This window comes from Hakea prostrata, chromosome 6, assembly GCF_041222555.1.
Source record: "Hakea prostrata isolate BN-2017 chromosome 6, UWA_Hpros_2, whole genome shotgun sequence".
NCBI lineage: Eukaryota > Viridiplantae > Streptophyta > Magnoliopsida > Proteales > Proteaceae > Hakea > Hakea prostrata.
In genome coordinates, this window is record NC_142605.1 from 24,430,468 (window position 1) to 24,452,789 (window position 22,322).

The 22,322-nt window shown below is 34.8% G+C and overlaps 1 protein-coding gene and 1 pseudogene across 3 annotated transcripts; one reads left to right on the forward strand and one right to left on the reverse strand.

Moving 5' to 3' along the window:
• Positions 1-4,978: 4,978 nt before the first annotated feature.
• Positions 4,979-6,849, reverse strand: LOC149012788 (2-methylpropanoate--CoA ligase CCL4 pseudogene; annotated as a pseudogene).
• Positions 6,850-12,391: 5,542 nt separating this feature from the next.
• LOC149012789 (B3 domain-containing protein Os06g0194400-like) lies at positions 12,392-21,407 on the forward strand. 3 transcript variants are annotated; one of them, XM_089160171.1, is made up of 8 exons: positions 12,392-12,672; positions 15,922-15,987; positions 17,036-17,134; positions 17,460-17,515; positions 17,611-17,770; positions 17,868-18,074; positions 18,182-18,796; positions 21,183-21,407. In XM_089160171.1, exons 1-7 carry the CDS (start codon positions 12,583-12,585, stop codon positions 18,794-18,796), a joined length of 1,293 nt encoding a protein of 430 aa, XP_089016297.1. In that variant the 5' UTR covers positions 12,392-12,582; the 3' UTR covers positions 21,183-21,407. The 3 variants fall into 3 exon arrangements, with proteins under 3 accessions (XP_089016297.1, XP_089016298.1, XP_089016299.1); XM_089160172.1 differs by having other exon boundaries at positions 21,192-21,407; XM_089160173.1 differs by having other exon boundaries at positions 21,197-21,407.
• Positions 21,408-22,322: the final 915 nt, after the last annotated feature.

Here is a 22,322-nt window from a genome sequence, read left to right on the forward strand (position 1 = left end):
GCAAATAGTTTCTATAAATGAAGGTAATGCCAGATTTTTTATTTTTTAATTTTAAGGGTAAAATAGACATTTCATATTTGATGTTAACAGCCACTTAACACCTTTAGAAGTGAGGGAGACAATAGTAATTTCACAAAGAAGGGGGTTTGATTAGTAATAAAACCAAAGTATAAGGGGGCAATAGTAATTATCCCTCTTTTTTTTTTGTATATATAAAAACGTGTAAACATTAATTTGCATTCTAAAAGAAAGACACCAGAGATTAGAAAAAGAAAAAAATTAAGAGTGCTAAAGAGTTCCATATGTCATTTCTATTAAGTCTGCACAAACTTTCTTGGTTTTGGAGTTCCATATGTCATTTACATTCTAGGATAATTCGAATTGTCCCTTGTATTAGATCTTAATTACTAAAAGAACCTTGCTTGTTAGAGAATTATTCTAGATTATAATGCAAATTTAAATTTAAATTAAGAATATGTTAATAGCTAAAAACCTAAGGGGTCAGATTTCACCATAACTAATCATTCCTCCCCTCTTTTTATTCATCTTTATAATCTGAAATATTTTTTTCTGGTTGATAGTCGAGATTTTCTTTCCTATCTAATTGTCTCTCTTTGAGTACTTAAAAAAATTCACTCAATTGCTAACTCACTATATTTCTACATGGGTTAAAACAACTAAGAAATGATTAAATTTTATGGATTTCCATGTAACAACTAGACAAACCATGTAGGTATATTTCTATCCTACATATAATTTATGACATTTACTCAAATAAACTAAACACATAAATCTCCTATTAGTTCATTATGATGAACGAATCAGTTGATTAGTGGCCAATTAATCAAAAGCATTAATAACAGACGTAAAAACTCAATCAAAGAAAACAATATTCAGAAGTATATTAATTAATGAATTCAATAGTGGAAATTCAAAGATAGGCTTCAACAAATCCCTAGAAAAATTAAATTAGTTTATTTTAGAAACTAAAAAGGTCACAGAAAAGTTTGAGAACATTAAAAGAAGATGAAGAAAAATTTATTCCCAAGTTCCAAGTCTTCAAAGCCAACCAACGTCTCCAAAATTCGTCCTTTACGCTCCTCCAAAGCTCCAAAAACATTTTTCCTGGAGTCTCACTTATTTATATATAGGCTAGTCTCTATTTGATACAATTCTAGTTTCCTAATCTGATTCAACTAAGGAGGGTTTTGGCATGTAAATCAAACTGACTCAGAGAGTTCAAATGCATAATTCCACCGTTGGATTTGAACATCAAGAAGTCATGAAGCTCTCTTTAAAAATCAGCTCAATCAGACAACATATGACCATCTAATGAAGGGCTTGATCAAAACTTGACAGAGACACTCAAAAACGGGATTTTTCTTTCTTTCTTCTTTGAATATAATTCTTTTTTCCACTTTTTCTTCTTTGATCTAGTCTCTAATAAGAAATAAAATGTTAAAGTGTGCAAGAAATCATTTTCTCCATGTTTTTTACTTGAGGAAGCTTTTAGAGTGCACTGTAACTTGATGAACAAGACTTTCCTTTATAGAGTTGAATAAAATCCAACTTTGTTTCAATAAGACTCTATTCATATAATTTTTCAATAATACTTCAGCAGATTTGATTGATAATTTCCTAGAAACAAAATTAATTAATTAGGACTTACTAGAAAATATATAAAATCACCAAAAATATAGAAATTAAAGGAAATATAGCAAATTAATTCCCTAAAATAATATGCATGAAATTAATTTATCATTCACAACCCTAAACTTCTATAAGTTAGGTTCATGAATACTTTAATTGTCTCACGATTTGGTATTTTCTTTTTCTTAGAAAAAGATTTGGTTAAAATTTGTTTACCCAGGGAAACAAAAGGAAAATTAATATGAGTCCAAGTAAAAATTAGTTTCATGAATACTGTAGGCTCTTTTTGGTATCAATTCTCATTCTCTATCATGCCTATTTAAAAGAAATAAATACAAGAGTTTATTATTGGTCAAGAATGAAAAATGGTTTGGTGAATTTTGTCAAAAATAAATTATGGAAAATAAGTTTGGTGTCAAAATAAAATTTTGTTAGTAAATAATAGTGAACAAGTGATAAAAGATTTGGAAATTGAAAATTAATAATTGGTAATCAAAAATTGAAAATTAATAATCGGATTTGGAAACCAGTAATTCGGTAATCAAAAATTGAAAATTAAAAAAGTGACAGTCACCAATCAATAATCGGATAGTTTATCAAACCATATTATTATCGGATATCCGATAAAGTTTCGGATTCTGATTTGGATGATTTCTCTAAATTTCTGCATGATTTGGATTCGATCTTGGATATCGGTTTTGCTAATCAAATTCGGATGCTAGTGTATCCGAGCCGAATTCGATCTGTTTACAGGTCTAAAATTATGTGGGCTTACAAGTAAAAAATAATAATATTACACGTGGTCGAATCTTACAACTTATTGAGCATTCATTAGAAAAACCCTTCCAATGAGACGATCTAAACTCACTTTTTTTTTTTTTTTTTTGCCAAAACAAAAGATCTAAACTCATTTTTACTAGGGTTGTGTTAGGAGAGGTCGGTTTTGCCTCTTTAAAATTAATTACCCTTATCTTTGAATACTTTAACCTAAATGCAACTACGACCCAGGTCAGCCATCCCATATAATGCATTAATGCTAGAGTATGCATTATAAATAGAGATAAAAATATAAAAACATAAATACGTGTAAGCACTAATATGCATTCTAAGGAAAAGACTGGCAGAGATAAACATTGCTAATTAAAAATGTCATCTTTAATTAATAAAGTGAAAAGTCAGCAAATTTAGTTTGTTTCCGACTTCCTTATAGTCATTTCTATTTTTTGAAAATTTATGGCATCTTTTGTTGCTATTAGATATAATATAAATATACAGGATGCTTATTTCTTATCGATTATAACACAAATGAACAGAAATTTATTTCTAATTTTTCAAATATTATTTGTTTCATACTTCACTATAATTAGTGAATGGAATCTCATGGCTTCTTTCTTTTGCAAGCCTGAATAAGAATGGCATCATACGAGAACCTTCTGATTGGAATATCTTATTACATCATTTCTCAGAGGCATTGGCTTGATTACACGCTCTTAGATCATCAAAGTTTCTTTTTTTTTCCTCTTTGATAAAATTAGATCATGAAAGTTACGTGAAACCATACTTTCCTTTTGTTGCTCTATAAATATTTCATCTCATTTTGCCTTTATGCAAGCGTAAGACAGTATAGAGAAAGTGAGAGATGGCAGGTTCTTCTTCTTCTTCTTTCTTTCCTTTTTCACTTCAACTGTTCTTAGCAACCTTAGTGATGACCGGAATCTTATTTTCCGATGATCAAACCATGGTGAGGGCACAGCCAGGATGTACAGGTGATCTACAGGGACTAATGAGCCAATGCATGCAATATGTTCTGAAGAACACGCCACCAATGGACCCTTCAGCGAGCTGTTGTGATGTAGTAAAGAAGACCAATGTTACCTGTGTCTGTAGCCTAATCCCTCCACCAGTGCAACAGATGATCAGCAGCCAGAAGGTGACCCATGTATTACAGTACTGTGGCAACCCACTTCCTCCCGGAGTTGAATGTGGAAGTAAGAACCCTTAAACATCTTATATATATATATATATATATATGCTTTCCATTAGATGTGATGAACTGTGTTTGCCCTAATCTTTTTATGTTTCCATTTCAGGTTAGATATATAGATCTAAAGAGAAGGAGTTGAGAGAATATACACAAGAGAAAATAAAAGGCCAAATCATCTGGCATTCCTGCATGTTATATCAATAAAAATAGTCTTTGATTACAACTTTATTTCTAAGCTGCAATGGTTAACTCTTGCTTCATGCATTTGTGGTTATTAATGATCTTATATATATGTTAAGTCTCTTCTTTATATTATTCTCTCTATTGATCACATCTCTTTGAGAGTGAATCATTTCCTTGTGTGCAACATTTAAGACCTTTCGAGAGTTGAATCCGGTTCGATGGTGAAAGATAAACGATCTTCGGCCATTCTTCGTGTAGGGGGTCTCCCTCTTGAATATGTGGTGGAAAACTATCAAAATAAGGTTATGCCTTCAGTAAGGTCGCCTTGAATCTAGCATGAGACAAGCTGAATCTGTGATACTCAACATTTTAAACTTGTATGAAGGAAGGCATTATACAAATTCGCTTTTTCTGTCTTCTGAGGATTAATTTCCCAACAAGTGATACAAAAAGAGCCGTGCCATGGCAAATGGGGACTTATTTTGGGCCTGAGTTTCAGTTAGGCCCAACTGAGTTAAATTACAAATGGGTCGGCCCAACCCTAAGCCTGTATAATTTAGTTTCATGAATACTATAATAGTCTCACCATTTGCATAAATCTTATTTTTTTAAGAGGAGATTAGATGAAATTTGTTTACCCAGAAAACGAAACAAAAGATATGGATTTATCCGGCTTGTAGGAAATTTGAGAATAAAGAGTGTAGGGCGAGTTTGGCTTGAGATCGATACTGAAAATTTCTAACCAAATAAAAATTTCAAGCAATTTTATAAGAATTTTAATGTGATCTCACAATTTTATTTTTATTGATAAAAATACAAGAAGATAAATATTTCAGCTCAGCCTAGTTCTCTCTGGAAATAATTTTTTATTTTATTTTCTAAAATATATATTAGATACTTTTTATTGGATCTAGATCTTCTCTAGCATAGTGGTTGGAAGGCCATATATCGGACATGTAGGATTACTTAGTCATGCATCTTTATATATGAGATGATTTGACTATTTCGCCACGTTTTTTCACTACTTTCATGATAATGAATTCACAATGGTCACAAAATCGATGAATTCTTCTTATGAGGCAATATAGTAGAATGGCACAATTTGGGTTCAATCAAATGAACAAATATATATATAGTAGGTTTTTTGTTTTGGGAGGGGGTGTTTAATTAAATTGATGATCTCCAGAATTAAAACTCAAGTATGTCTCTAAGAACGGTACGCACTCCGCACTCATACCATTGAGAAGATCATTGAACACAAAATCTTTTTATTTTTTGGTAAGAATCAATGAAACACAAAGCCACAATGGAATAACAATTACAACTTACTCACAGGAGAAGAACCTAAAGCCTTGGCCATGTCCCTGAGCACAAACTTTTGTACCTTCCCAGTAGATGTCTTGGGTAGCTCAGTAATGAAAACCACAGTTTTGGGCACCATGTAATGTGGCAACTTTGCTCTGCAGAACTCGATAATGTCCTTCTCTGATGGCTTCTTTGATTGTAATGGCTTTAAGCTTACAAAAGCACAAGGTGTTTCACCCCAAAACTCGTGTGGCCGAGCCACCACGGCCGCTTCACTAACTTGTGGATGCGAATATAACACCGATTCAACCTCAACACTACTTACATTTTCTCCACCACTTATAATTACATCCTTCATTCTATCCTTAATTTGGACATACCCATCCGGGTGTATCACGGCCATGTCACCCGTATGGAAATAACCCCCTTTCATAGCCTCAGCTGTTGCACCTGGGTTTTTCAAGTAACCCAATGTAATGCTCCCACCTCGCAACACGATTTCACCGATTGACAACCCGTCTCGTTTCACACTCAATCCCGACTCAGGATCCACCACATCCAATTCGGCCAGCCCGGCAGTTCTCACTCCTTGTCTTGCCTTCAACCTTGCTCGGTCTGCCAAAGGCAACCGATCCCACTCGGATTTCCATGCACACGTAATCACGGATCCACCTGTCTCTGTCATTCCAAACCCATGGGTCACAACAAACCCCAAAGCTTCCATCTTGGAAAGGATACTCGCGGGTGGCGGTGACCCGCCGGTGTTAATTTGGACCGGGTTTGGGAGCGGTTCTTGGTTTGGTTCATTTGCCAGCATGTTGAGAACAACGGGTGCACAACACATATGGGTAACCCGATAACGACGGATTGCAGCGTAAACCGTTGCGCCATCGAATTTGCGAAGACAAACATTAGTTGCTCCAACCGCAGCCAGAGCCCAAGTATAACTCCAACCATTACCATGGAACATGGGTAAGGTCCACAAGAAGACGACCCGTTTCGGCACGGACCAATCAACAAGGCTGTCCATACCCATAAGGTACAGCCCTCGGTGGGTATGAACCACTCCCTTCGGAGCAGAAGTGGTACCCGAGGTGTAATTCAAAACTATCGGGTCCCACTCTGACTCCGGTCGAATCCACTTGAAATTCGGGTCGCCTTTCGCGATCAAACCTTCGTACGTGAAGTTAGGATCATCACGAAGCTGTGATGATGATGATGATGATTCATGATCGTCTGTAATGAAGTAAAGCTTGGGTGGTGGGAGATCAGGTGGAAACTTGGAGATTGCTTCCATGATAAGAGACCGAGAAGATGAATCCACAAAGAGAAGCTTGGACTCAGCATGACGGAGAAGAACGGAGATGGTGTTGGCGTCAAGACGAGTGTTGATGGTGTTGAGAATAGCACCAGACATGGGAACGGCGAAGTGGAGCTCATAAACGGCGGGGAGATTTGGTGCAAAGACAGAGACGACTTGTTTTCTTCCGATGCCGAGAGACGAGAGAGCAGAGGCAAGTTGCAAGCAGCGGCGATAGGTTTGAGACCATGTGTAGGTGGTGGTGTTGTAAATGATGGAGGTGCAGTCGCCGTAGACGGTGGCAGCTCGTTCAATGAAACCTAATGGTGTGAGAGGGGGAGAGTTTGCGGTGGTTGGTTTGAGTTGATCCATAGCCAAAAACACCGCTCTCTCTCTCTCTCTCTCTCTCTCTCAATCTCTCTTTCAGTTGTGGGGTTGGAAAGGAGAAAAGACCTCCTTTTATAATGCTTATTTTGAAAGGAAAGCTGTCTAGCATTATATATAAATAGTCAATAACAACTCAACCATCCATTTTTCTTTAAAATCACTCTAAAAAATAAAAAAAAAAAACTCTCTCTAGAATATTAATTAGGAAATGAGAATGACTAAATGAAGTACGTGTTAAGTGCTAAATTAGTCCCTAAATCATGCACTACATATATGGACGGATAAGACTCATACCAACCAAAAGGATGACCACAAAAACAATGACTACATTGTTTGCATTATTATTTGCTCTCCATTAATTAAATAAGAATGTTCCCGATTACACATTGAAAGACAAAAAACGAGAAGGAAAAATCAATCAAAAAGGCATGAAATCGTGATCGTAAGAGACAAGAATGATTATTGTACTTCAAATTATCTGTTATAAAAATTGTGATTAATATATGAACGTTTGAAAATGTGGTTGTGGTCATAATCAGACCATTAAAAAATCAGCCTTAACCGGGCCGGTATCGGGTTATAAACCTTCTGTTGGTGTCTGATTGGATTCATGTGAGAAAAAAAAATGAAACTTTGGCAACTTTGTCAAGGTTTCCAATCCTAGCTTTACTTGTTGTTTCCTCCATTCTCGATGTATTCCAACATGACATTTGATAGCATTATAAGTTTCTTTAAAAAAAAAATCATTACTTCCCTTTAGATTCCATAAATGTTACATGTGTTTTGATCTTTGCTTGATTTCTACTCGAGGGTCATTCTCTTTCCCTATCCATTAACAAAACAAGATTAATTTATAATGCATTCAAATCTCAAATTGGATTGGCAAATTCCAATACTAAATAATTAACTCAGTTATTGAATGTTTAATATTAAACAACATCAACCATTAAAGATTAGTACTATTTTTTATCCACATTGATTTAGAGAAGATATTTGTCATTACAAAAGCGTTTTTAAGCATGAAAATTGGACTGGTTCTTTTCCTGAAAACTAATGATTCATTTTATCAAATGTTTTTTAGCGTTCTGAGAACGAAGGAATGTCAAAACTATTATTTGACTTGTTACTAAACACGCTCTAAGCGTCCCAAGACATTTAATTTTATGTTTACATAAACAAAGTTAGGAATTTGCAAAAAAAAAAAAAAAAAAGAGATGACTGAATAGTGACTCAACCTAGTGTTAGGGTAAGCAATGCCTCCTTAGCAAGATTTGTGTTCAATGCACGAGGAACTGAAACGAGAGTTTCTAAGATAATAAATTGTTGCCAAGAAAAAAAAAATGATTCTAAGAAATTAATAAAAAAGAAAATTTGTGCAGCTGATCATATAGATGAGTCATGGTTGGTATGGGTCAATGTTAACACATTACATCATGTTTTCCAATTACCTAGAAAGTTTCAAAATAATTTGATTATGTCATTTCCACAGATATAGAGGGAAAATTAGCCATTATCACTATGGATTAATATTTAAAATGATTGACTCGTTCTATAGATTAGAGTGTATTGGAAGTGTATTTCATGCTTGAATTGCGTCATAGGCATCTTGATGATAAATTTGTTAGACATTGAGAATTGTGAGACAATCAATCATGAGATGTCTCCCTAGTGTTTTTAAATGACTGAATTTTTAAATCACAATCAAAATTTCTAACTTGTTATTTTATTTTTTTAAACTCTTAGTTAGTTTATATACTTTTTTTGGATACGAGGTTCATTCGGGCCAGCTTGCGCACTATGATTACATCTTCAAAGAAGCTTTTATATAATTAATATAGAAAGGGACTTCGCCTCTAGCCCCTGGCCCCGAGGAAATTTGAACTCTGACCTCCTATGTGGAAGTGTTGGCTTTTGCCAATTAAGCCACCCCTCGGGGTTTTAATTAGTCTATATTCATGCGCCTAAAAGATGTCATCTCATTGTATCCAGAGATTGTTGAGATGTTCGAATAAATTTGTCATGTAACGTATCCAAAGGTTTGTTATTAATCTTTCAGTAAATGCCATATCATCTTATCCGCATTTAGAGTACTAGGAATGATCCCACCTCAATTAGTTTGAATATTGATTTTCTTCGTAAACTAGTTAGACTTTATTGTTTAAGTTCTTCGGCCAGAAACTAATGTACATTTGTCGAAAATCACATCCATAAGCTTAGAGCCGGTTATTTATAGGAGAAAAATAGGTGAGATAGTTATAGGTGTGGAACTCGTATAAAGTCAGGTAGGGGACCAGAAAAACAATACACTATATAGACAGGACTACATTTTCCATGCCTCCTTACCTTTAAAACAAATAATTTTGACAGAATATCTCAGGCATCATAATTCATAACATTCTCAATGTAGAGACCACAAGAGAGAGAGTTTTTGGACTATAAATGTGCTATTGATCGAGGCTTTGAATGGGCATGCAGGGAAATTTGTTGGAGTGGGTAGGAGTTAGTATTTTAGATGAGGTCTTGTACTAAAGAGAGATTTCTGAAACTGGTGAATAGCTGACCATAGACCTAAAAGGCAGTAGTTTAATTATGGAACACGTGCGTAATAGACTATTACAGTGCAAACTTGATGCAGTGACTCCATAGTAAACTAGTGATCATCATGGGTTTGAGTTAACAGTTATATTTTACATTAATACATGAATATCTCTTTAATTTCATTACAATTTGTACTACTAAATGGTAGGTCGTTATTCTAGTATTAATTATATCAATCCAAGCAAATGAAAACTACCCAGTTCAGAGTCCGGATCTGACCCGCGCCCAAACAGGGGGGGCCGGGTGGGATGGGAGGTTTTTTTTTTTTTCAGTGGTGGGCCCCACCTTTTTTGTGGTGGAAAACCCGACGGGGAGCACTCAGTGCTCCGCGTCGGGGTGATTATCCGGATTCATTCTACCATCTATATCAATCAGTAATCACGTCTAGTGCTACGATGATATGCATGCATGTCTCCTTGGCAAGATTCTTCGTGTTCAATTAATGCATGTGGAGCTGAAAGGAGAGTTTCTAAGATAATAAATTGTTCTAAAGAAAAAAAAATATATATATTTTATAAAATTATATATTAAAGGAGTTGATCATATAGATGAGTCATGGTTGGTATGGGTCAATTTTAACACATTGCGTCATGTTTTCCAATCACCTTCCTAAGTTTCAAAATAATTTGATTATGTCATTTCCACAGATAGAGGGAAAATTAGCCATTATCACTATGAATTAATATTTAAAATGATTGGCTTATTTTCTAAATTAGACTATATTGGAAGTGAATTTCATGGTTCATATACATCTCAATGATAGATTTGGTAGACATTGAGAATTGTGAGACAACCATTAGATGTCTCCCTAGTGCTTTTAAATGGCTGAACTATCAAGACACGATCCAAATTCAGTAATCTCATCATTATTTGTATTTGGAAAGTGTTGAGATGCTATAATAAATTTGACATGTAACGTATCCAAATGTTTGTAATCTATTTTTCAGTAAATGCCATGTCATCTTATCTGCATCTAGAGTACTAGGAATGATCCCACTGCAATTAGCCTAGATATTGATTTTTTTCGTAAACTATTTAGACTTTATCGTTTAAGTTTTTCAGCCATAAACCAACATACATTTGTTGAAAAACACCTCCACTAGCTTAGAGACGGTTTATTTATAGGAAAAAAATAGGTGAGATAGTTATAGGTGTGGAACTCATATAAACTTAGGAAGAGATTCAAAAAAATAATACACCATATAGACTGAGACTCCATTTGGACTCCATTTTCCATGCCTTGTTACCTTCAAAACAAATATTTTAGACAAAATATCTTAGACATTATAACATTTTCAATGTAGTGACCTAAAGAGATAGTTCTTGGGAGTGGAAAAGGATTGAGAGTGAGAAGATTGGCAATGGATAGAATACACTTAATTTATAGTGACCCTTGAATTACCTCCCTCCCAACCAAAATAATAGTTAGCCCCTCAGTATAAATGGTCCTACTTTTGTGAGTGAATTGACTGATCATGGAATTAACTTTTTTTAAACTCTTGTTCTTTCGGTTTAAGGCTGAAGAGATATCGCTTCTCCCATTCTTTCCCAAACAACCTATGACTCATCGTTATGGACAAAACAGAGTCAAGAAAAATTCACTGTCAAGTCAACTTATTACCGTTGTCCTTTACTATTCCCAGGGACTAGTAGAGGGCGAAACGGACCGGCGACGGAAATCCGCACCATATATCGGACGGACGGAAAACTACGGGGACGAAGCGGACGGAGATAACGGAAGATCTAAGTAGATTCTTCTAAATGGGCATAATATAGATTGAATACAAACGCCATTACATTTTTACCTTTTTAATGGTGAGAGCTAAGGCATTTTTACCTTTTTATTGGTGAGAGCTATGTTTGAAATTTAAGAATGTAACAACTTTGGTAGCTAATTTTAGTAGGAAATCTAGAAAAATAGTCACATCATAGGTAAAATTTATAAAAATAAGAATAATAAATCTAAATAAGTAATTTAATCGGACGGTAATATCGAAAAAGGGTTACCATCTGTCCTATTATAACCGATTCGGATACCTCTAAACAGATGCGGATGCGAATTCGGAAGCGGTTTCGATTATCCATTTACACCCCTAACTAGTAGTGCATCATTTTCTCTTTCTCCATCTCGTTGAAAAGATATTTGGAATATCTCAAATATTCTTTAAATTAAACATTTTGTATGGCATGGGGGCAACTAATGAGGTCTTAGCAACTTGTGAGAACCTTTTTCATAGACAAAGTAGCATATCTCCTTTATGTTTGTTATGTGCTTCATCAATTGATATTGTTTTACACACATTATTATTTTCCCCCATGCTTGAGATGTTTGGAAAACTTCCCCTTCAAGGCTTGATTGTAGGGAATTTCAAGGCTAACAATGCATGACTAGGTTAAATTTATACACTCTAAATACAAGCAAACAATTGACCTTAAAATTATTGATACAATTTGAAGTACTTTATGTTGAATAATTTGGAAAGCCTAAAATTCTTTTCTTTTTTACAGTAAGAAGGTTTCTCTAGAAGAATCAATGAAATCATTTTGGGTCTTATTTACAATATGTGGATTCGACATCTTAATCCGATGGCAATCAATAGGTTTGAAAACAGCTCTGCAGACTTTATTGCTTGTGGGGCTAAGTGTTTTGATCTTTTGAGGTGTTGATGGAATTGCTAGATGTTTATGTTGGATGGGTTTTTCTCTGCCTCCTATTAATTTGGATATCCTAATTAAATACTTCTTTTGGACTAAAAAAAAAACTTTAACAAAGGTAAATCAAAAAAAAAGAAGGGGTTAATGGTTAATTGAGGGATAAGCATAAATGATCAGGGGTTAATGGTTTTTTGAGGGTTAAGCATAAATGATCAACTTTTTTTTTTTTTTGGTAATAAAATAAATAATCAACTTAAGTAATGTAAATTAGACTCTTCAAAATTTTTGTTGAGACTGTTATGAACTTATGATTGAAATTCAGCGTGGCATTTCTGTCATTTACAAATTCATTGTCAGATACTCAGAGCCACTCAGAAATTCAGGCAAACCTAGCCGAAAGGTTCGAACTCTAGACTCTAGAGGTACAAATTCAAATTTTGAAAAGAAAAAGGCGCGTTTTGCCACTTTCATTTCTTCAGTTGCAGTTTCCGATCCTTTCGCACAATCTTCTCCGACCGCAATGGCCAAAACCTCAAACAGAAGCCAGGAAATCAACACGTATGAAGAATCCCGCAAACAACGCCTCCAAGAGAACCTGAAGCGGTTTGAGGTGATTGTATTTAACTTCATTTTTCTTCCTGATTGCGTCTCGAACTTGTGTATTGTGTATTTCATACTTCTTCTTGAGCCAAAATGCCTCCCATGGTTTTCTAAGCAAGATCTGAACTCGACGGAATCCAAGTTTTGGGATTTAGGGTTTTGAAGGGTTTTTTTCCCCCCCTCCCTTTATAAATGACGATTCATTTTTATTTTCTGGGTTCTAATGCAGTACGTTAGTTAAAGATAGAAGATGTGAAGATTAAGAGATAAATTATGATATTTGTTGCTATCCGTCTTTCTTCCACTGTAGTCTATAAATACGAAATTACAAGTGGTTAGAACTTCCTATTAAATCCACGATTTCACATAGCAAGATTTGCTTTCTGAACAAAGCAATGGCTTCTGGCGTAGTTGGGATTTAGTCGGCCTCTTACCAAGTTAACCTCAAGTGATAAATTAGAACTTCATACTCGATTCCCGACTTCAATCAACTGCTCACTATGATTTCTTTTTCCTTTTTTGGCAATCAACTTCTCACTATGATTATGACTCAGTAATTGTCTATTATAATTTACTGTTAAAACTATTACCTCCCATATACAAAGTTAAGCCAGGTAGTCACAAGATAACTAACCATTTGAAGAACATTGCTGAGTAATGCATTCCCAAACATTAATTGATTCCGATGAAACAATCTTTTCTTCTCAAAGTAAGAAGTACAGAGGGAAGAGATTTGCTTTGGTATATGGTAATAGATCTTTTCTATTTCATCTTAGGCCATGTAACATGAAATCATCTGCTTATCATCCATCCAGAACATAATATTGGTGATGCTAGTGACATAATATGACTAAAGGATCTCCATTGGTGATGCTTGTAACACCATATGAATAAAAGGTTTATATAGGAGACAGTGGGTTCATACTGCACATCTGTGTAACAAGATATGTCTTTCTATATAAGGTTATTGAATTCAATTATTTATTCCTGGTATTATGTCTTATACTTTCTTGAAACAGCCCCTTTGTGGAAGCAGGGGTAAGTATGCCGATATTATTATCCTCCCAGACCCTGGATTGTTGGGAGCCTCGTGAATTGTTACACCCTTATTTATTATGTCTTATGCTTTGCCATTGAAGTCTTGCTCTTTTACTCCTCAGTCTTTCATAGTGTAAGTTTTCCATCAGTAGAATTCTTCATGTCAGCAGCATTCATCATAGTTCCCTTTCTTGATTTAAAAAGCAGAACATATAGAATGGGGTGCACTATATTTTACCTGTTCAAAAATCGTTGTCTTCGGTAGGACCTGGAATAGAGAGAGTTTAGTCGGTTCTCTGTACAAAGAAAACAAGTGAGTGCGGGCCGACTCAAGGGTCGGTTAGCCACCTTCAAATATCAAGTCTGATTAGGAAAACAGAAATCCTCATTGAGTGGAGTCAAGACTCGAGGTTAGAGTTGCTGGGTAAGTTTTGGGAGTTAATGAGCATTACCCGACTCCCTAGTGGTTGGGGGGTATTTATAGTGTTGCTTGACTGTTGTGGACTGTTGTGGACTGTTGGATGCGTGAGGGCTAATCTTGATGTTTCAGTGAGGCTAACATGCTAGTGGTGCCCCACCTTGCTTTGATGATGTTTGTACCTGACACTAGGAAGGCTTACTCTTGACATGACAAGGGGTGAAAGTCCAGTCATGCAGTTGTAAAGGACTTTCAGTGGTAAAGGGACTACTAGGGCTGTTTCAATTGGCCTTGTGGTGGTCCTTGGGTCACCGGCAGAAAGAAAGAGATTGATTAGTGAAGTACTCTCGATAGCCATACAAGTTATTTGAGGGTTACACGGTACTTGATCAAATGTGAAAATAGTTTAAAATACTCCATTCTTCGTATGGACTCTTAACAAGTCGGTGGGAAGCAGCCCCTGGGCGGATATCCTTTGGCCTCCATATTTCCTAATACATACGGTGCATTAAATGTATACGTATGGAGCATTAAATGCTGAATTTAATGTTGGAGCACGCATATTGCTGGATAAGACAAGGGTTCCATCTCTTAATGGATTTTCTTGAGGAGTCATACTTGGTAGCTTGGTTCAACTGGCCTTTTTGGCTAGGGAAAGCTCAATACTGGCGTCGACCAGAGGCGTCCAACGTGTGGTTGAACCAAATCCCCCTAGGTGGAGGTGCTTGGTGCAAAATGCACACAACATTACCAAATGAACATAACATTCTGGTTCTTTGAGCAGAACCAGCCTATGTGGTCTGGCCGAATAAGCAAGATGAACTCCTAGTTTGAGTAAAGCCTTTTGTAAGACTCCAGTGCCATGGAACTTGCTAAATGAATGAAGCTAGATACGGGTGATGGGGTGAGGAGATAACAGGAGAAAAGAGGAAGAAAGAGAAGGATCAGAAAAGGAAGAGAAATTGAGGGAACACAATTATGAGAAGAAGAGAAGAGTCTTCTTATAGTCTGGTAAAAAAAAACAGACACTGCTGTAGTTTTCCTATAGGGAGAGGTGGTCAGATGATAGAGGGGACTGGTTGTTTGCTCAGAAGAGAAAAAAAGGAGAAGCTTGAAAGAGCAGAAGAATGACACAATCAACAAGAAGAACAAAAAGGATTAGGAAGAGGAAGATTCTACCTGGGACTTTGCCTGGTGGTTCACTACCTTGCAGTGGTCAATCAATCTTCAACTGTCACCCTTTAATCTATTGGTGCAGCTCCATTCAAATTTGTCAAGTGCACTAAGCTGTTAAGCAGACCCATTATTCTTTTTTTTTGGGGGGTGGGTGTGTGTGAGTGGGGTTGGGGGGGGGGTGGAGTCATTCAGATCTCAATTGTGAATACATTGAGCCAACCATATAATCTGACAGGTTATAAATTATATGACTGACAAAAGTCTCCACCTAACACTATTTTTCTGGATTCACAAATTTCAATTAATTGCAAACATATTTTTTTTCCGCTAAATAATTAATAGCAAACACATAATAAAACAGAAAATGATGAGTACTAGAAGCAATTAAAGCACAATTAGACCACCATTCTTATCCTCAACAATCAAGAAAATAATCAAAGCTTTTGTTTGGTGTGCCATCCTTTCCACTGGTTGAAGTACATGAAATACATGTGTTACTGAAACCTTGCTCACGGTATTCGTCAAGGCATAATGGTTGAGCCTTGCATTCAAGTAGTGTGTTCCTTGTGCTTGTGATAACATTACTTAATGTGCTTTTTTATTTTTTTTATTTGTTTTGAGTTGTAGGATTTGGGAATTTTGAAGATCTCAAAAAGCTTATCGGAGGTCACAGACTCTCAAAAGAAGTCCCCAGTAAGTTCAAATTCCACTTCACTTCTATTTTTATTTTGGGTTAATCACTGCCCTCCATTTTTTTAGCACTACATATTTACTGTTCTTTCTCTCTTGTCTTTTTATGGACACTCGGAGGTGAAGACAGGTCAACAAATATCTGCCTCATAAAAGCTCCAACATTTCCATTTTTTGATGACAGTTTGATACTTTGATCCTAGGTCCCCCAAATGTCAAAATTTTACTCCAAACTATATATATATATATATATATGAATACCCCAATCCATATTGGCTTGGAAAAAAAAAAAAAGAAAGAAAGAAAAGAAGAAACAACCAGGAGTGTAAAGCATGCAAATGGGATTACAAGGGGTCCAAGAGCATGATGGGCATATTGTCAAGGCTCCTTGCATTGAGCCCCCTCGAATGCCTTGGGTTGTCTAGATTCCATGACAGCTATGTGCATGTGTGGGTTATGCCATTGCATTGAAGAATCACTGATTGAATTTGTGGCTAAAATTTGATACTAGATTAATCCAAATCCTAACCTGTCTATCTTATGGTTGGAATTACAAGCATTATTCTGGGCAAGAGGCATTTATTGTTAGGTTCTATTTGATGATGATCCTTACAATATCCCTTCTATTCCTGCGTTTTTATAATGTACGATTAGAATTAACTAATGTTATCATTGAATCTCATAAAACCAAGTAACATGTTACAGAATTTGCTGATGAAGTTATGGAATTGGATAGAAAGCACATTTAGTTTGATTGCAATATTATTGTTAGTGCTGTTCAGTTTTTGATGAATAAATTTTCTTTATTGCCAATTGAAGCTAAATTCAATTTTATTATAAAATTGGGAAATAAAAGGGCGTTCTTAACCCTCTTTAGGAGATGGACATATTTGTAAGGCCCTTCTGAAATATTGTTTGACCATTTTATGGATATGGCTTAATCTTGGTTTACCATAGCCTCCATTCACCCCAAAAAATTGAAATCTTTAATCATGAACTTGCTAGAAGTTTGTACATCGTAACATTCTTTATATATTTCTTTTTGGTACAGCAACATCCTGCAAAGCCCAGATTAAAGAGAAGCATCGACGTGTTAGAGCTGAGGCGTTCATCACGACCAAGGAACCTGGTTGCTTCTTATTCTGTTGCAGTAAGTGCCATTCTCTCACTATGTTCAGAAGAAAAGCATCTTTAAATGCTAAATCACTCTGTTAAAATCTTTTTAATGCATACTAACAAAAGCCCGAGGACACTTCTAGTTGTCTCTTGCCATTTCCTGATTCCATTACTCGTTGGTTTTTTATGTGGAAATAAACTATATTTTTGCCATAGTTGTTGGGATGAGTATTAGTTTTGTTGAATATGGTGACTGATTTTCAGCACTACTGTCACAAGTTCTTTTGGTTTGCCTTGTCAGTTTATGAGTTATTTCAAATTAATTCTAAACTTTGTCCTTCTTAATCATTTCTTTATAGCCTGACATACGTCCTTCACCTCAACGCAAAAGGTCAAAGTCAAGTTCATGGAAGAGGTTGAATTTATGTAACGCTGATTTCTTATTTTATATATATATTATGGTTTTGAATTTCCATGAATTCTTTTTTTCTTTTCTTCTTTTAATTTCAGTTATCTTGGAAGACCTGCCGATGAAGTAAAATTTGCTTCTAATGAACAACGAGCCCGTGCTTTTCGCAATGCAGAGATGCTTCAGAGTAACTTGGGATCTAAAAATCCATGTTTCATTAAGTCAATGGTTCGGTCCCATGTCTACAGTTGTTTTTGGCTGGTGAGCTATGTTATAGGAAGTTTGTTTAAGTTCTAGCTAGTGGAATGTTATCCATTATTAAAATGCCAAATGACATTCTCGATTTTCTGTTTTGTAGGGTCTCCCTTCGAAGTTTAGCAAAGACCATCTTCCTTCAAAAGATGTTAATATGATTTTGGAGGATGAGGCTGGCTCAAAATCTGATGCACTCTACATTGGGAGCAGACAAGGTCTTAGTGGAGGTTGGAGAGGGTTTGCTTTAGACCACAAATTGGATGATGGAGATGCATTAGTTTTTGAACTATTTGAGCCAAACAGATTTAAGGTAGGAACCTATATGTATGTATGCTACCAAGTATGCTTTGTGGCCTTAGGCATCCATTATTGTACTCTTATATATTTCTAACATATGCTATGTTGTTTGTTATGCAGATTTATATTGTGAGAGCCTCCAGTGTTAAACAAGAAAATACCAAAAATGTTGGTGGGAAGGAAAAAAATGGTGCTGAGAAAGGGAAACGAAATACTAGAGCAGCGAAAGTGACAGTCACTGTGGCAGATGAAGGATTTGAAAGTGACTCAAGCTTTATCCTCAACAAAAATGTTAATGAGCAAGAGAAACAAAATGGTGAAGCAGAGAAGACAATAGAAACTAAGGTTGATGAAGGACTTCATCCTGAAAGGCAACTAGAGAATGTCAGTAGTCAAAGTAAAGTAAGAAAAGGGAAAAAAGGTGATAATGGCAAAAGAGCTGCTTCGAAAAACCAAAAGCAAAAAATTCGTTTTAGTGGTGAAAGTGAAGTAACAGATGCGGTAATTGAGGCTGAGGTAAAAGAGGAAAAAATAGTTGGGAAAGGAAATGGATCAGCTTCTTCAAAGAAACAGAAAAAAGTTGATGTTACTAGTGAAAGTGAAGTTAAAGAAGAAATAACTGTTGAAAATACTCACAAGTCTGTTTCTATAAAGCCCCAACAACGGTATGATGGTAACAAGTTGTCTGCAAAGAAGGGTATGTCAAGAAAATTGTTTAGAAGGAAAGTTTACTAGGTGAGTTTTTATGTATTTCAATATTGTAACATTTTTTGTTCTTGTCAAGATGGTATCTTTAATATAATTATAGTTTTAACTTTTAAGTGCAATTCTTAATTAAGAAAGGAACAACATATCTTTTAAAATATAATTGGTAAGATCGATTTAAGCAACTTGTTTTCTTGTGTGGTTAGTTAATTTTTTTTCTTTTTTCTTTTGAGACATTTTCTTTCATACATTAATATGCTCCTTTGAAAAGTCAAAATTTATGGATAGTCTTATTTTATATAAGGACAAAATTGCGTTTTCATTTAAGAAATTGGTTGTCTTGGTTACTAATTTATACCCCTCTTGGTTATTTTTAGATATGCTTGAACTCTTTAAAAAAATTAACACTATCTTTGCAATTTTGTGATAATAACCCTGGATAGATATTCATTAATTATAAATTTATGAATGAATTTAAAGTTTATTATATTTTATAAGTTATATGCATATAAAAGTGTTAAAACCCTGAGAGTTGTAGAGTACGTTATATTGATATTTTTTTTCTTATTCCATTTGTGATCCACTTTTCCTAGTTCGATTATATTTTATTTTTCGAGTTTAAATAAAAATAATTATTCTTTATAATAAACTATCTAGCAAAAATAAATTAGAGGGTCGATGTTGTTAATAATTGTTAGTTTAGTGTTTCAGCTCCTCTCTCCCATCTTATTTCTTGTGATTGTTGATTTATAAATCTGATGTTGATAATTGGTATCAGAACACTATTAGTCAATTATCACTATTGTCTTTCTTGTGGTTTAATTATCTTTTAAGTGATCTTTTAGTTATTAGTTGCAGTATTATTTGTTGCCTATTAATTATTGAAAGTTCTAATTAAGGACAACCACTAGTTATATTTTTGCCTATGACTTTTTTAGATGTAAATCAATAAATATGAGCTGTTATTATTATAGGTTTTGGAAATTTTTAGTTTTGCTTTCAATATCCTTAAGTTGTAGACTTTTTAATGTTTTAAATACTAATTAAAAGAATAATTAGGAAACCCTTAATAGTGACTAGATATATAAAATTGTCACTAAAATTACTAACATTAAAAAAAATAAAAGAAAAAAGCGAAGCATGGAGAAACAATAATGATTTGAGGTGCTACTGGCCAACAAGCTAGGGGCTTCATTTGGGCTTCTAAGGGTAGGATTAAGTCTAAGGGCCCTAATTAGGGTTTGGATATGTATCACTTCTATATGTTGCCGCACTTAAGTGAACATTGTAAAACAATTAAAAATATTACTATCCATTAGTGCAACTACTTAAATCTTAGATTGTGACCATCAGGTATTTTGTCCCATCTAGGACTGTAAAAGTGGGAACCGAGGGGCTAATTGTCATTATTGTTAGGATTGTAAGTTGTAGAAGTTATAGGTTCTACTGTTCTAGTAAATTGAGAAAAAATAACTCTAAAACATATTGGTAAAATGAGGAAAATTACTATCCAAAATATATTGAAATGATATTTAACTAAAGTCCTAAAAATTAAACCTTAAGAGGGGATAAAACTACTAAGTCAATAACAACAAAAAAAGGAACAAAAATAGAACTGCTACAAGTTTAGGCCTCCAAAAAGGTAGTTTTCACTATAAAATCTTTAGGTAGAATGGAGAATAAGCTCATGGTTGAATTGGTGTGGCCTTTTTTATTTTTTTATTTTTCCAAGTAACTAGAAAAGGGGGAGGGAGAGAGGGCAAGGGTTTTTGCTGAAAACAATTGCACTTGGTAGTAGGATAAGGGTTCTAGAGAAGCTCCAATCTTCAAGTGAGTTTGAGAAAAACCAGTCAGCTGCAAAAGAAAGTAGAAAGTAATTAGACTGCAGTTGGGAAATGAACGAGAAAACCAACCTTGCTTATGGTTCAAGTTTGAGGAAGATCTTTACTACTATTAGTTCATAAAAAATCATCTGAAGTTGGGAGGAAATAAAAAATTGTGCCTAAAGCTCTCATAAGATGTGAGCTTGAGATATTATTGCTTAAAGAAAGTTGACTTATTCATAGGCCCTAATAGGGTATTTATAGGTTACAATTTGAGTAAATTCTACTTTGAGTGGAAAAAGAAGTACAAAAGCAAGTAGGAATAAAAAAACTCGAGACTGATTAGGAAACAAGACCTTACACAAAACCAAATATAAAATAACATTCAGTATGGAATAAGGGAGTGACTGTTTGGTCCTCACAACACTATTCAACCAGGAAAAAAAATTGAATCATACATACCATGCTTCATTTTTCAGTCACTTCTCTTCTCTCTCTCTCTCTTCCTTATCCTTCTCTAACTTGTACATGGAAAACCCATACTATGTTATACGTGGAGTTTTAAAATGTAAATTTTGTTTTGTTGTGTTGAGCTTTGGAAGTGCAGAGAACATGCTAGCAATGAAGGCCACAAGAATCTTGCAAGGATTTGGTCGAGAAAGATTTGGAGTCAAATTACTTTTGTATGCTTTTTTCCTATTACTGTGATTGATGTAAATGTAATTAAAGTCAATGATGTGAACGATATTTTGGTACTCGTACTGGTTTAAGGATCCATAATCTTTATATGATTTTGGGTGAATGTTTGAGCTTATACGTAGATGGTTTTTTATTTTTATTTTCTATTTTTCTGCTGAACTCAAATTTGAAAGTCGATAGAAAAAAGAATATTATCTAATTGTGAGTGATGTGAGGCACTCGTCTTTAGGCATAAGGCTATATGAAATGGATTTTTATTTTTATTTTATATTTTTCTGCTGAACTCTTTTTTCTTCTAAATCATGTATAAACATGGATAGGAAATGCTGATCTTTTCAACAAGGTTGGTTGAGGATATCATTATACTATTTTTGGATAATCACACAAATTGCACACTAATCCCAAAAGGTTAACTAAGTTGGCCATACTAATCCAATGTCTCCACAGGGGTTTTCTTTTAACAAAAAAAAGATATCATTGTTGACTTGTAAGTCTTTTTCCGTTGATGATCATATAACTTCAAATGTAGGTAATTTTACCAAATTCTATTTTTTTGGACTCAAGAGGGAGAAAGAGCTTTGAAGTTTGAATTCACTTTCTACCATCCATGCCAAAGTGAGTAATTAAATAAGCTTGATTGTTTGAGTTAGCTATCCATCAGTTGCTGAATGCTTGGTCATGAGTTCAAGTCTTCGAAACAATCTTGGATAAGGCTATGTAGATTTTACTTTCCGAACACCTACCCAATACAAAGAGACTTAGAAAAGAATGAAAGATGAAACAATTAAAAGGAGGCCTTAACCTCTGTTTTCTGTTCATTGTGAAAACATCAGAACCAAGCAGTCCTTGTTCAAAACAAACCCTACATCATCACTTTGAAGTTAAGTTGAGCCCTTGCCAGTCTAGGGTTCTTATCATAGTGTATGGCTTTCCATGTGAGCATTTTTTTTTGCATGTTTGATTGGGATGAGATGATCATTTCATCCCATATGTCTCGCGCACAGTTTTCATTCCTATAGAAGTTCCTTCTCTCT